Source organism: Melanaphis sacchari, unplaced genomic scaffold, assembly GCF_002803265.2.
Source record: "Melanaphis sacchari strain LSU unplaced genomic scaffold, SCAv2.0 Contig11_pilon_pilon, whole genome shotgun sequence".
Taxonomy (NCBI): domain Eukaryota; kingdom Metazoa; phylum Arthropoda; class Insecta; order Hemiptera; family Aphididae; genus Melanaphis; species Melanaphis sacchari.
The window spans coordinates 3,954,823-3,972,124 of record NW_020270469.1 but is presented as its reverse complement, the minus strand read 5'-3'; the positions used below and the strand labels follow the sequence as shown (position 1 = coordinate 3,972,124).

Genomic DNA, 17,302 nt, shown 5'->3' with positions numbered 1-17,302 from the left:
TATTTTTAAAACATACTTTCGAAATGAGAGAACACCGAATAAAATTTAAGAGAAGGCATTACTGCACCGCGTATACAATTACTATGTACCTATCTAATATAGTATGTTTATAGTGTATTTTTTATAATCAACTTTAAAGTCTAACGATAAATTGCATCGATCTCCTTTAAGATTTTCCAAAATGAAAAAAAACACGGTACAGTATATTTTATACGTACTTAATATAATCGAAGTTCAGTTTTCAGAGCGGTTTATGGACACAATATACGTATAGTATAAAGATCCGATAAACGACAGCTGATTTAGAATTGGCGACGTGCCCACCCGGTCTTCCACCACCGCCGCACCGCTGAATCACCAGTATCACCACCGAACTCGTGGGACGAGATTGATTACGACCGTAATTATCGATAGTCAAAGTTCGACCCTCAGCCTCCCCGAAACCCATATCTCACTCTCTCTCCTATCTTGCTACGGTATACTTACCGTCACAGAGTCCACCCACCCCTACTGACTCACCGCGATGTAATCGTCGCTCACAGCGGAGAAGGCGTTTTAATAGCGAACGGCAGCGTTTAATATTCTCGGCTGAGGCGTACAAGAGATAAGAAATCATATAACGCCGTCGCGGAGTGGTGTGGCGTGTACATAATATACATAATCATTACGTACAGGGTGGCCTGACGCGTTTTCCGGTTTCCTCATGTCAGTTAAGCGAATAAACGTAAAATCGCGGTGAATCACCCTATATGGATATGTACGCATATATTATACAGCAGTGAGTTATAACCCGTTTTTCCGGTCCGACGGTTTTCGTTTTGTCGCTGGAGGGAAACTCCTAGCGAGCGGATTGCAAACGGGGAGTGGTGGTAAAAGAGCCGTATATATATTATATACGGCCTGACGATAGCGCCGTGCGAGAAAAGCCCCGCTGGGGACGAAAAATCTGCACACATACATTTTATATGTTCATGCACAATTTTTCCCGTGCTCGATTTTCGTTTTTTTTTTTTTTAAATCGCCAGATGCCCGGGGAACGGTGGAAGCACGGTATTAATATATATTCTATCCTCGCTCTTGTGTGCCGCCATCGCATTATGAATAATAATAATAATATATATGTGGTTCGCGTTTTACATTTTTATTATTATCATGAGTATGATATCATAGTACGTAGACATTTGTATATTATAATTTGTCCGATGGATTGTTTAATATTTAAATTGACGAATATCCCAAATGATACACCCTGTGTATACTACGTGCGTCGCGGAGTCATTACGCAATTGGTTTTTTCACGATCGGTTAGGTGTTATAGGTGTTTCGACGCGGGCGCAATATTCTTACGGACGCGGATGATCGCCGGTTTAATAAATAACAGTGCAATCATAATAAATTTTCGTACATATTTAAGGCAGCTGTTGCGGCTACAAGTTGTGCATTATAACAATATATCCTCACCTTCACCGTTTTTCCTGTGGCTACGGTAGACATTCGTCATCGCGCAGTTATCTCTTGTTTATATTTCCATTGGTTATTTTTTTTCTTGTTGTTTCCCTAAGGGCGTTATTTTCAATACAATAATTATATTACTCAAAAGCTACATCCACATAGTTATTATCCATAGTAAAGAATAACATGTTATATTCCGCGTATTGTCGTGAGGTAGGTGATATCGATTTGTCCGAGAAAAAAATTAACCGTCAATAATATTGAATCGAAAATGTTTTTAATGTGTATTTATTATCATAGTCCATCGAGTAAGTCACGTTAATGTTAGGTACCGAGAATTTTCTCTGGGCACGAATATTAAATTACAAATAAAAACAATTTTAACACCGTTACGGCGCGCGTCTATTACCGCCGATTAAAAGCCCTGTCACGCGCGAAGCAATATAGTTTAGCCAAGTCGTCAACCCATTATTTTTGTTTTATTTTAATAAAAACCTGGCAAAAATTAAAATTCGAAAAACTCATCTAAAGTGACGTTTGTTGATGGTGTGTTATGTGTTACGTTTATAATATGGTGCATCTAGAATACATAAGCTAATAGCAATTATTGTTTATTAGGTTTCGATAATGTCATTAACATAATAATTGATTACTGTTGTTTCCAGATTTAAAGCGTATGGTATAAATAAATAGTATTTATTATAATATCTACAGGTACTGATGTGCACAAAGTGTAGTACAATGTTTAATTATTATAACTGTTTAGGTATAATTCCAGTGTACAATACAGCTTTAATAACAAATAGAAAACTTAAAAAATTGTTTTATTTTTATTTTGTGAACTTTTTAGTTTAAATCCTTTTTTAAGCTTTTATGTTTTTTATTTTATGGTACGTGGATACTATTAAAAAATATTACTGAAAATATGTTGCACCAACGTAGTCTAATTTAAATTAATTTTGATTCATATATTTATATTTCTAACGTTGCATAAGTTAAACTTACATTTTAAGGTTGAAAAATAGTTTATTAAAAAAAATTAAATTCTACATTAAATAATTTATATACATATCTCCAGGTATTTAAAGCTATTTTTTGTAAATTAAAAACTAAAGCTATACTTATCACAAAGTATTAACATTGAGTATATATAGTACTATAATACGTATATACTCAATGGTATTAATTAAACATAATCAAAATTTTCATGTTGGCAATTTTACCGACGCATCAGTTATATTATCTTATTTTAAGATACCGTTATGAAAAAATTAATGGCATTGTTATTGTAAAGTAAACAGTATTATTTATGTAAAATAATCAGTAGCGGATTTATGGGGGGAGAATCTAGGGGTCTGGACCCCAGACACTGATATATATATATAATTATTATGAATACATAACATAATATATTTGTATATTTCAAATATAAGTAGGTTGATTATCAAAAATCTACTGAAATAATAATAATAATAATATAGTATAATATTTTACCATCGTATTCTTTTAATATTAATAAAATCATCCGTCGTTACGTTAATTCCCGATATTCTATTATATTGCGATAATGAGTTTTTCTGCGTATTTTTCTACTATAGGGAACATTATTTTAACACTATGTTAATTCATACCTACTATTAAAATGTATTGATGTGTAGATTAGTTGACCGCCAACAATTGATACTAACGCTGATATACAGATAATCATAAGTGAGTACGAATTTATTTTTCAATAAAATGTCTAAAAACCAAATATTCATTCAACATTTTTTTTTTTGAACTTATTCAAACGTCAAATTTTAATCAAACTATACCTTAAAAGAAAAAAATAGGTCCACATTCAATAATATATTATATATATATATATATATATGTATAAACACAATATAATCAAATACATTTGTTTTTTATAAAAATAAAAATAATACATTTGAAATACATACTATTTTATAGGAACCCCCTCCCCCCAGAAAAGTTTTGAAAATCCGCCACCGATAATAATTGATTATGCATTTTGTATTATTTTTGTATTAGAATAAGCCTCGGAATCTGGACTATTGACTGACAATTATTGTTTATATACTTACATTCAATAAAATTATACTAGATTAACATTAATCTGTCATTTTAAATGTACTATATTTTAACTAAATTTGTCCAATCACCATTGAATGTAGAAATAAAATTATTATGACATTACATCATATTTTTTTTTTCAACTATTCTTTGAAATTTAAAATTAATTATGTAGGATATGATTTTAAAATGTGATGTATTTACATCATTTAAATTAAAGAGGGACATTGCAGATATTAAAATGTTGTATATACATATATTAAACACTATGTAATTAAAACATTCCATCATGTAAAAATCTAAAATTATTTAAATAACAACTCTGAAATTATGTAGCCAAGTTTACGTATTGGTACAGGGTGCCTTATCATATCCTTCCCTTATATACATTAAATATTATACACGTAAATAAAATTGAAAACTTATAACAACTATTTATATGTTTAAAGAAAATTAATAATTTAACTTCTAAAATATTTACAAAAGCATATCAGTTCTATAAAATAATTATTTTAATATATGCTCTATATTATAATAGGTTGTATTATTATATTGCTTAACCCGTAGGATGTATTTATAATTAGGACAGCTGAATGTACAATAGTGATTTTCCAAAACTTAATATTTTAATATATTGACTTGAAAAAAAATTTTACTGGGATAAATAATGTTAGATTGTGTTCAAAAATGATATGAATGTGTGTTTTCTTTTCAATGTTTATACTTATTTTAGAAGAAAAATAAATTTCATATTTGTATTTATGTATTTTTTATTATTAAAATATTGAAAAAAAAAAAAATCAAAAAGTGTTTTTTTCGATTACGTTTAATGTTTAACTCAAATTTACTTGTCATATCAACTTATTTAAAATAAATACGAACTAATAGTATTAAAAAAAAAAAAGTTTAAATATGCTAACATTTTTAGGAACCCATTAAGAAGGTAAACCATTCGTTAAATTTTATTATAATAACAACATATTATTCGAATTATTATCATAGTTGGGTCTTTAGAACATTTACTGCATTTTGAACATTTTAAAAACTATATTTAGTGAATAGCATGTTCTTACTTCATTAACTGAATTAAACCATATATTTTTTGTTAAAAATATTTATATATATTATTAAAATGTTTTTCTTTTAGAACCACAAGTACCTATATCGCGTAAAATGTATATGCATAGGTAGGTATTAACAATTTTATAAATAAAAGCAGAACAAGTAATAAAAGTTTAAAATACTCGTCATGCTTCGTTCACTTTGATTATACTTATACTGAGAATTTAAAAAATATATATCTTTAAAGTATCGTTTTGCTTCACATACTAATTTATAAAGTGGTTTTATGAAACTTTTGCAGGGAAATTAATGTGAAAGTATATATATATATATATATACATGAAATATAATATAGTATGTACATATATATTCCAATTATCACTATTAAATAACTTCATTGTTTTTTTTCGAGAATAGATGAATAATAATATATAATTTGGTTAAATTTTCTACTTGTTAGACTAGAGTAGACATTTTAAGAACTTGACTAATTCTTTAATTTTACTTAAGTATTTTTGTTTGTTAGTTTATTTAATAGATATATAAATATATATCTAGTTTTACTTTAAAACGTATAAACTATGTATAAAAATATTTAGCCAATTATAAAAAGGTTGTTAAAAATTTAACATCAAGGAGAAAATAAAGATATAATTAATTAATTAATAAAAGGATGAAAATATATTTTTATTATATTTTTCATAAAAAAAGAAAATAATTTTATCAAAATAGAATCATAATTTTATTTAAATGATAAGTGGGTCTAAGCTTTATTTTTCAATTTATAAATAGTAAACACATTACGCGTAAAAATCATGTTAAATACGGGAGAAAAATGAATTTTGCTATGTCATGTTAAATATTGATTTCTCTTTTTAGTAGATAACTGATTTTTGCATGCGATGAAGTGTGCTTCATAGTTTTGAGAATGTTTTATTAATATTTACTATATAATAATTATTTTTATATTGATAATATTACTTATACCTAATAGTAAAATTCTTCTTTTGATTTTCATAAAAATAGTTGTAGGTATAGTACTTTTTACGTCTAAAACAATTTATTGATTTTAAAATAATTTGTTTTTTCCTTCTTACTTATGTGGTGAGAAGTTAATTTTTTTAAACTACACTTGAGTATATTTTAAAATAATTTTTCATAACAATATTTCATTTACTTTCTTTATAATATATGTAATATAAATATTATATTATAGCACAGTATACCTTTAGATTGACTGAATTGAAACTATGCAACTATATATTGTATAAGAGAAGTATTAAAATACATCTCAATATACGAATTAACCTAAAAAACAAAACTTTAATTAAAATAATTACATTATATTATATACTATGTTTTTATAGGTATAACATAAACATATTTTCTGTATAGGTAAGTCACTACGTAGGTATATAACACGTTCACATCAGAAAAAGGGGGACAATACTGAAATAGAATTAACGTACTGTCTGTTTCATTTAATATTAAACAGTAATCAATAATTTAAGTATACATTTCCAAGAGCGTATAACATAATATTATGATGAATCGATATTATATTTTTGAGCGTCAAGGTTATTCGCACACGTAGGAAAATTACTGAAATTAGAATTAGTTTTATATACACAGATTCAATAAGAATTTTTCTTTTTGATAATGAATTTATTTACATTTTTAAATATAAGTATTCAAAGATCATATTTTCAAGTTCTTAAATGTTCTAGTAATATTTGAGAAATATCCTACTAATGACATAAACTCCTATTTTTTAATTTTGTTCTATAAATTATTTAATGGATATATTTTTTCCAAATATAGTTTTTATTTTAATAGGTTAAAATGTTGTGTAATTATTTCGTATACATTTAATATTAATATATGCGTATATTATATGAACTAATAATTAACTTTCAGAAATTATGTATGGATGCATGGTAGTAGTTTTTTGTATAAGCCAATATTGGGTTTTATTATAAAGACGCGATCGCATAAATTATTTTAATAATTACTCGCATTTGGTTTTTATTTTCATACTTAAATGTACCGTAATGTTCCGTTGAGCGTAGGGCCGTGGCACTGCGTTTGTATTTTATATATACCCACAATGACATAAATTTCTCATCCACAAACATTACGTCTATTTCCGGTCTATTGATAATGGCTACCAGCAGTGGCAACTGCAGTCGTACCAGAGATAGCGACGTCAGTGACGGTGGTTAATCATACACCCACCTCCTTGATGACGGGTCAGGCGATGACGATGACTACGGCAGCGGAAAGGTATCGGCAGATTTTTAGTCCTTCATACGTCAAGAACTTTGTTGAATTTATTTTCCCTTACCCCCTTGTCACCACCCCCACCACCAACGAACACCATAATAGCGACGACGGCAAAAATGTATAGAAAGCAAAATTCACGTAGTCTGAAAATGGAAAGGAAAAAGATATATTATACTATGCGCCGGTGCAGACGGCGAAAAGCGGCGGTATATGAATATATAGGATATAAAGCTTTGATCACATTTCCGGTTGTGTGCTATCGCCGCCGACGACGATTTTCTCGTTAGTCCCTGGAGAATAGTGGTAGAAAAAGTTTCGGTGACGTTCCGATGAGGGCGGAATTCGAATAATGCCCGTCTTTTCATATATATTACTTAACATATATAAAATAGTAGACGCTTGTTCGCATGTCCATCGGAGTCCATTTCGTGTATTATGCATCTATTGATTTATTTGTGCTTTACAGGTTTAAAAACGTTATTAGACAATTTATATAATATCTCTATGAAATTTTAAAAAAATGTTTATTTGTAAATACAACAATACAAATAAAATATCTACCTCTCTCTCGAGAAAAAGACTCACTTGTAGTGTTTTCAAAAAGTTAAATCGTCTTAAGTTTTAAGGCTAATTTGTTGTAGGTTTAACAACAAAACATAATACACACAATAAGTACATATAAAAATAAAATATACCATTTCATTACATAAATTAATTATTGATTTACTTATATAAAATATTTTTTAGTTCTTATACTATATCGAATAATATCTATGCAAAATGCGGTTATCTTGTATACCATGACCATAGATACAATTACACAAATTGGAGCTTTGGTGGCTTAAGCCTTCCCACTTCACAAATTAAAAATAGTCCATCAAAATATTTCTTAAAAAAATGAAAATTTTATGTACAAAACAAAGTAGCTATAATAGTTATAAGTGCTTATAACCTCTTCCTACCCAGATGAAAAAATATCTTTCTTTTATTAATTAAGATAATATTATATAAAATGATCAACATTTCGGGAATTTATCTGCAGAGGTAGCATTACGTATTATTCTTAATTATTATGTTTTTATGTAAATATCTACATATAACTTGATAAAATTTCAATAGCCATGCCTATCATTTCATTATATTATTTTTGTTTTTTGAACATTATACTGGATTCTATCATAATTTATAAACTATGCTAATACTCGTATATTAATTTAATTTTTTGCTAAAAAAAAGTGTATAGCTACTCATAAAATATAGTGATCGATTTTTAATTATTTTTAATTATTTATGTTCCTGCATTCACTCATGATGTATCAGACCGAACACAAGCCATTCCTCGTCATCCCTCTCCAAATTTGAAATGCTATTTGAACTTGTGAATACCACTAATATGACGCATACAATATATAATAATATTATCATTGTATTATTGTCTGACGATGACAACAACAAGCGGTTTCTTGGTGTTTATACTACGCTTGAGTTGTTTCTGTGCTTGGCGTTGTTTCCAGTGCCTACCTACTCGACGAGATTTGATTATGTTTGCGAATAATCAATTACGCGGAAATTAAGGTTTCGAACGAATGGGATTTCGTTGTGGTACATGATACATTTATATTATATAAACAGAATGATTCACCAATTTTGCTTAACCTCATTTTCGACTTTAATTATGTATTTCTTCAAATTCTGATTTTTGGAACTTTAAGTATGCTTAAAGATTAAATTTATCAAATAATCTGATTTTCTTATACTATTAGAAGGAAATGGCTATTTCAATGCCTTCGAAAAAAAATAAATGGTTCATTTTATCCATCACAAAATTATCACGGCACACCAAAATTCTCTTTAACGTGTAACGTTCAGTTAAATTACAGATATAATAAGGCCTTAAATTTTTCATCGAATTCGGGATAATATTTATAATACGAGAAAGTACTACATACGTGTATATTGTATATATAACTATAAATAGAATATTCAATAGAAATTTAATTGCGCATCTCTTGATTATCTCATGGAATACTATGATAATTCATTCAAAGTTATGCGAATGATTTAATGTTTTCAGATTTAAAAAAAAACAATTAACAGAGCTAGCGGCACACCATGATATTCATGACTTAATCTAATCAGTGATTAAAGGAGTATCTTTTGGCTGTGCAAACTTTTTCTTTCTTTAAATAAGAATAGAACTTTTTATTGTGTATTTTTTTAAAACCTCGATGTTATACAATGTATAAATTAAAATTAAATTGAATGGATTCTCAGTTATCAAACTTTATGTTCTACAAGGATAATAATATAGTCTATGACAATAGTTTTAGAAAACTATTTAGTAAGTTTTTTATCTTTGTTTAACCCACCAAACAATTGATTTTATTAAAATATGTGTTGAATAAAAACTTTAAAACATTTTTGATTTGTTACTATTGTAAAAGAATAAATTTGTTCGAGAGTTTGACTAATGTGAACTACCATTTATGTTTTATAATGGTAATATTTTTAACTGGAAAACAATTAAAAGCATTGTTTGGTTATGTAAATTTGTTTGCATGTTTAAATGATAACTTTAAAAATTTAAGCTTCCCCTCTGATATTTGACTACATATTTCCTATATGATTAATTTGCATCGGTGGAAGTTGAAATATTTTAACTTTTTACTTAAAGATCTTTGGTCATCAGCCATCACAAAAAGTCACAGTGCTTTACATCGATCGGTTTTCGTTTTTTTTTTCTGGTTCAAAATTCACACACGTGACGAATTTTATCATATCGAGTTTATACATAATATATACGTTACATTATAAATTGTAATATTCAAGTCACACTTTTCTCCGCATTCCCACGCGTCCACGATTACTTTTATCAGCAGTCTTTGCAATTGATCACTTGATCTGCCAATACGGTTCTATAATATTTACATTTTATTTTCGAATTCTGTCACAGTCACACTACAATATTCTTTCTGAAAATCGTCTATACCTAATAATATATTATTATAGACTATATAGGTACTCATGCTCATTCGTTATTCTTTCAGTCCTATCATTTTATCAGCACATTATCTTTGCCGTTACATTCTACTCAGGTGCACGTAACTGTGTGATCAACACTTTATTTTAAATATTTTGTGAAAATAAAATTTGTATTTCTCTAACCGATATTGATAAAATAATTATCTAAATGTGTAATTCACTAATTCTAAAAAATGATAAGTGGATAAATATTGTAAAATTCAACATTCTCGATTATTATAAGTATTGCCTTTTATTCACATTATGCCAATTTAAATACATGATATATACGTCATAATAACAATGTGATTATACAACATGCCATATTTAATGATTTCATAGTTATACGACTGTTATGTTTAGTAAAACTATCGCGGGACGCATCATCGAAGTGCACTCTATTTTAATCCGCTTGGCATTTGAAATAATAATACGCCGCTGTTTTTGACAATCAAATTCATAATCATTATTATATTGTTCCTGTTTTAATGATTTATTATATTATATTCCCCATAATATATATTGTATTATACGTAATATATTCCTAAACTGTCAATCGTCGATGTGTGATATATTATACACTTATAGACACTTCATAAACGATTACTATCACCTTCCGATGTATATCTGCTAATATTATTATATTATATGTTTAGTTTGTATAATAATATTATATTAACCATTAACCAGATGTCCAATATCCCAGTTATGTATTTGGTATGCGTATTTGGTATCGACATACATATATTCCTCGATGTATATGTATAAGTATTTGTATATATAATTAGCACTTACTGTGTCTCGCATAATATAGTTTATGTTAAAATGTATTATTATACGCGTATCTATAAGCTTTACATATTGTATTAGACGCGCACAACATTAAAATATCGATTTTAGGTGTTTTATTTAAAATTGACGAGTTATTGTAATGGATTTAAATTATTCACTTATACCATACCTTCATAATAATAGTTCTAAAAACTGTATTAAATTATACTACCTGTATATATTATTATTAATTTTTAATACATTCAAAGCAAACGAACAATAATTAATTTGATCTTATAATTTGCGGCTGTACATCAATATAATATGCATTTTAAAATTCAAACATAGGTTTAAGTATAATACATATTGTTAATCTGTAACTCTGTATTTTTATCTGAGTGATTATAAATTATTGTAAAAATTAAACAAAATATATATGTTAATTATATGAATAATGTATTTTGATGAATGTATAGACGTAATTGGAGGATAGAATTCTAGCTTAATACCATCCACTAATCTAAGTATAAAACGGATGTAGTTTAGAGTTTATTAGTTAGAACATAATAACAAATGTAAAGGTATTTCGTTTAAATGATTAAATTAACTAAATTTTAATATATTAAATGAGAGAGGAGGGGGGAGAGACGAAAAAGAATTTTAAGTTTAAGTTTTATTGGCCATTAAAGTTCGTGACGAAATTATAAATTTTATTACACTCTATATTTGACTTTTGGATAATAGTCTCGCATTTCGATTTCTTTGTTTTCAGCTGCTTTTGGTTGAACAACCTGAATGATTATTAAGGTTTCCAAAAGAGATGCTTAATTTTAATTAATTCTAAGCGGCTATAAATATATATGAATTTGTTCAGTCTAAACGGAAAGTTAATATTTATATTGTACCCATTGAAATTAAATATAACTTCATTCCTCTCGAACGAATATCCAGCAGGTTAATTATGCATTAAATTATTGTAATTTATAAGGAGATTTTTTTAAATATTTAATTATATTTATATATTGACCATGATTGAAGATTAAAAGAATTAAATCCAAAACCACAGGATATATAAATTAATTAGATTTTAATTTTGGCATGGAAGATAACGTTAAAGTCCATTAACCAACAATAATGTTTTGTTTTTAATCCTAAACGTTGATTACTATTTTATTATAAACGCGTTTTCATAGAAAATTAATACATAGTTTATACAAGTATAGTCTAGGAAGTCTCAAAAATGTCACAAAAACGTATAAAACCTGCACATATGACCTGCTTTAGTGATTTCCTTCAATAGAAACTTGTTTTAATTTTTTTTTTCTAAAATCATTTGTTAAGCAATTGGGTATATTACACCATTACGCTTTTAATCAAGCGTTTTTGTATTGCTTTTTCATCGATTTTCATCATTTTTTCTTGCTACGAGTATCTATGGTATTCAAATAAATGGGTCTTTCTTTAAATCTAACCCTGTCTGCAGGTATTATGCCGCTGGAACATCTATTTTTTTTTTTATTATTATTAAAAAGTCACTATTGTTTAACTATGATAGCTCAACAGTTACAAATAACATATAAATTATAGCGGATATTTTTCGTGTTTCAGAAATCGCGGCATCATAGGCTTCAGGAACTTCATGGCAGTAATACGCAGTTGTCGGTGACTGACGATGGTACTCTGCCACTGCCGACAGTCAAACCCGGCGATGAGTACGTGCAAGAATCGGATGTAGACGTGGAAGACAACGGAGGCGACGATGATGACGATGAAAATGACGACGACGACGACGGCGATGAAAGTGACGAAGAAGGCGAAGAGTCGGCCGAAGTGTTGGAAAAACAAAGTGAGTACCTGTAAAATAGCAATTAAAACATTCGTTTTCAACGATCTCCACGACGATGCGCACCGTATTACATGTTTATATGCACGTATTTTAAATAGTGTTGGTCTTGAGCACGAAAACTGGAAAAACTAAAACAAAAAAATTAAAAAATAGTGTAATCGTGAAAAAAAATCCTGCCATGCTTTAGATACTTACTCACCATTATATTACAGTAAGCTTTCCCGTTCGCTAAACGTTGGTGTCCGACGGACGGTATAATAGCCTCGGAACACTTAGATGATGATAGATAACGTGAACCCTATAGAAGTGCAAAGCGCTAATTTTTTTCCCCTTCGAAAAGAGCATTTTTTATCACCAGACTTTAGAACAATGTGTTACACGAAACGCACGCGGTCCCTGCAAAGTTTTGAAGGGTGTTACTGCAATATAATATATAAATTATGTATGGTCGCGGGGCCGTCGTCGTCGTCGTCGTTCTTCGAATATTCGTATAGCCACCACCGCCTCGGTAATATTATTGTTGTACATATTTTATAACTCGATATTTGGAAAATGTTATGTATAGATAATGATATGCCAACTTGACCTGAACCTAACCTCAAATCATTTATGAATTTATCTATCGTCTGACTTGACCTTAGATGTTATCCAACTTCCGACCGGTAACAATCTCGTGCTATCCAAATATCGAATTGTGTTCTACGATAAAACAATCATTCTCTACATAGTTTATATGTATAATTTATAATATGTACTATGTGTAAACGAGCTCAAGTACACGACGTTCGAAAGTAAATAACTATACCTATTTACGACATCCACGAGTCACGACCAGTTAGTCATCATGATCTAAATATATATTATATACCTACTTTAACTCCAGACTTGGGAAACAATTTTAATTACAATACGCAGTGTTATCATTGCTCTGCAAGAAAGCATTTGAGTTGCACGCCTGTATGCAATACGCAGAGGACACTCAAAGTTTTACTGTACATATAATATTTAATTAACATCAAATGACCTAAACTTGTAATATTTTTGCATACGGACCAGAGGAACCCGTGCACAATACGGATTTCGAATTAAATAAATAATAATGATTTCAATTTGAACTAAAAACATTATAGTAATTATTGTTATTATTTAAATAGACGCTGTACCACGATTTTGTGTTTTGGCATATTAGTATAAATTTTAATTTACTTATAATATCCGGGAGAGGAAGGAGATTACGATTGAACTTTGGAAAAAAAAAACATAAATAATTTATGTACCATTAGCAAGAATTTGCACTACTATTTTTAGAATTTTAATGAGAAAACTGGAAAATCGTAGCGGATCATATACTTTGTGTGTGCGTGAAGCAAAAAATTTACATTTATATTCGTTTAAAATCGATCAGCATTTTTGTAACCGATTGGAATACATTGGTATGTAATTTAATAATTGAAATTATTCCATCGAAAAAGTGATGGCAGACACTGTAGTAGCGGAAGTTATCGCGTATTATATTATTATATTATTTTACTACACAACGTAGGTGTTGTATAAACACATTCATTTATTTATTTATTGATAAATTTAACGTCCCGTGGGCAAAGGCGATGTATAATACAATACGAGATAATTCATTAAATATACATACCGCTAATCATATATAATTTTAATTTAAACGGCGCGGGGCGTATTACGTTCTCTTAAAATCATACGAGTACATACGTAGATATTATTATCATATATATGTGCGCGCGGTAACATAATATTACGGGTATTATTTTCGCAACGTTTGGGATAATATTTTCGCCCGTCAGTTGACACGGAATTAAAGAAAATAATAATATTTTATTATTGTAATACAACATAGTAGGTGCGCCATAATAACTCCACTTTGCGGATACATCGAATAAACCCCTCTTGCAATCGGTTCGCGCTTGTCGGGGCTCAGACGGCGCGGCGTATTCGACTTCATCGGCACGTCAAAAATTTCTCGTCGGAATTAATTATTTTATTCGCACGATGTTTTCAACCCCGTTTAATTTCGGCAAACAGTCGAATTGTCTGCGTCACGCGAGAACGCGCGTTATATTATTCGTGCGGGTCTGTTGGTGTTTTTATTTTTGCATTATTATTACTATTATTATTATTATTATTATTATTATTATTATTATTATTATTATTATAACAACAAGAGTCCAAACTAAATAAATACTCGGAAAACAACGCTATCTCCAGCGGAGTGTGTAATATACGAAGAATCGGACCTGTGATAGTTATTTCCCAAGGGGGGAACATAACGAACGTGATTATGTGTGTTCTTACGTAGTAACTAGTTACATGTTATACTCACGCCTCGTCGCCATCGCCGCCGTGTCGTAAATAGTCACGACCGATGTGTTGACTGCATTAGGGGTCAGATTTACGTTTTTCCCTGCGTCACAGTGTACAATAATAATAATAATTGACGGCTGACCGTAAACGGTTATAATATCGTTTTACTCGAATCGTTATAGTTTTAGGTATACGAATATATCACGCGACTGGCCCGAAACGATTATTTTTAATACCTATATTATTCGTTAATAATTATTTGATATAACCCTCGTTATTAAAATAATTTACGATTTACACACGATATACTCGAACGTCAATGTGTATGCATTAATAATATATTGTACAGTGTCGTGCGCATATTGTTATGTTGTTATTTATCATTAATACGATCAAATTATAGGTACAATACTGCACATTGTGTATTTTATATTGTTTGGCGAGACCGCTATTTTAATTTATACCGCGAGAAAACGACACACATCAAAATATATACATTTTCTTGATAATATATTTTTTTTTACGTTAGAACACGTGTTTGTGCCCTGTGGTTCTTATCTGCGCAGTACCGCAAAATTATATTTTAAATATCCTTTTACCATGGCTATGGGCATGAATAGAACGTACTTTAAGCACCTAGTTGAAAATATTGCTCAAAATATTTAAATCGTATTCACACCATTATTTCAAGTTAAATTGTGCATTTTTTAGAAAAAAATTAAAGTTCAAGCTTTCTATGACTTACTACTTGCAATTATTTCTGTACATTAGGTTGGTAAAATTGTAGATGGATAAAAAATTATAAAAAAACTTTCAAGTACATGTTTAAATAGAAAAAATGCACTATAATAATAAAAGAAAAATAAATATAAGTATTTTTATAAGTGACTTTTAGTAACTTTATCAACTTTTTTTTATTAAAATTAAGTTATTAAGAATCTAAAAATTTTTATTATACAAACATAACACTATGAGAATGTATGTAATACAATCTACAATAAACAAATAAGAATCTGGGTATACTTTATCTGCCTTGTTATTGGAAAAATTGTCAATTATTATTTATATGTAAAACTCGTTTTCTTTTACAAATAATCAATATTTATACCGTATACTCAATATTTAATTGTGTAAAATATGTTATATTTACCTTGATTTAAACGTAATGTCGCTTCGAAAGGGCGGTCCTTTTGTTATAAATTCCTGTATATGTAGTCATTATATATTATATAATAATGCATTATATGCTTGAGTAGATCATAATTTTGCAAACCAAATACATTTAAAATACATAAGAGTTTTCAAGCACGATTTTGACAAAATCTTTTATTTTAATTTAATTTTTAGTTTTGAAATATTTGGATTATATGTGAGTGCGCTTATATGCAAGTAGCTGTCTCTCTTTTATAAAGATTTACTGTTTAAAATAAAAAATTACATGTCAAATCTGTTATAATTTCCATAAAATATGTGCCCACTGAGCAGTTTTTCATTTTAACTTATACGAATGTGTTTAGTAATTGGTGAAAATTTAACAAAGCTCTTGTGCATTTAGAAGGATTTATTTATTTTTTTTTTTAGTTTCCACAGACTACAATAAAAATCTATATGATTACATAATGCAGTAATACATAGCGAAAGCGCGCGTGATTGTTACATATAAACGTTTCGAATTTAAATCCTTCGACGGTTGTACAGCAGTCGTTGGTCGATCGGGTTGATACAACATATACTTTAATATAATATAATATGTAATACGTTTACGCGTAATGGCGTGGTTGTTTGGGCACACTACGCTAAACGCCACTGTAATGCGAGTTGTACGTGTACGGCGGTGGTTATAACCAAGCTCGTCAACATGACGTATATTATTGTTCTGCCGTAACTGTGCACGTCGAAATCCAAAGAACTTAAAGTTTTCCATTTTTTCCGACAGAAAATAAAACCGTTAATATGATAGTATGAAACGCATTCTTATCAAACGATTCGTGAGTGTACTATATTAAATTACGTCTTATTGTGTAGCAAATACATACAAACATATAAATATATAAGTTGGGCGCCGTGCTCGAGTCAGTACAGAAACTGAGCTAAGGTTTTACAGCAAAGCACACACTCCATTTTTTCATTTTTCAGTATTGCCATATATACCTTTTATAAAGTTTTTATTCAAAATAGTATTAATAAAAAAATTATATAGTATTCTAAAAAAATAAGATTAAATAATATTCAAGAGAAAAATTGTGGATTAAATTTTAAATGAATGATCCCTTCTAAATGTTTTTACTCTAGATCCATGCCTGCATGGTGTGTATGTGTGTATTGAAACTAGCGTTTTTTTGCATTTTATTTGATAAAGTCTTCTTCGTATTTTCCCTGGGGAATTATAAAACTGGCGTGTATGTGTATTGTTGGGTTAGTAGGGGTTAGATCTCGGTGGGTAGCGACAGCAGTAGCAAT

At 29.0% G+C, this 17,302-nt stretch overlaps 1 protein-coding gene across 1 annotated transcript in view; it reads left to right on the top strand.

The window, feature by feature from the left end:
- The window catches only part of LOC112604182 (follistatin-related protein 5-like), a 121,200-nt gene that overhangs the window by 63,799 nt on the left and 40,099 nt on the right, over positions 1 to 17,302 (top strand). The window contains exon 3 of the mRNA XM_025353096.1: positions 12,274 to 12,511. Within this exon, the coding sequence (XP_025208881.1) occupies positions 12,274 to 12,511 (238 nt within the window). The remainder of the gene's footprint in view (positions 1 to 12,273; positions 12,512 to 17,302) is intronic.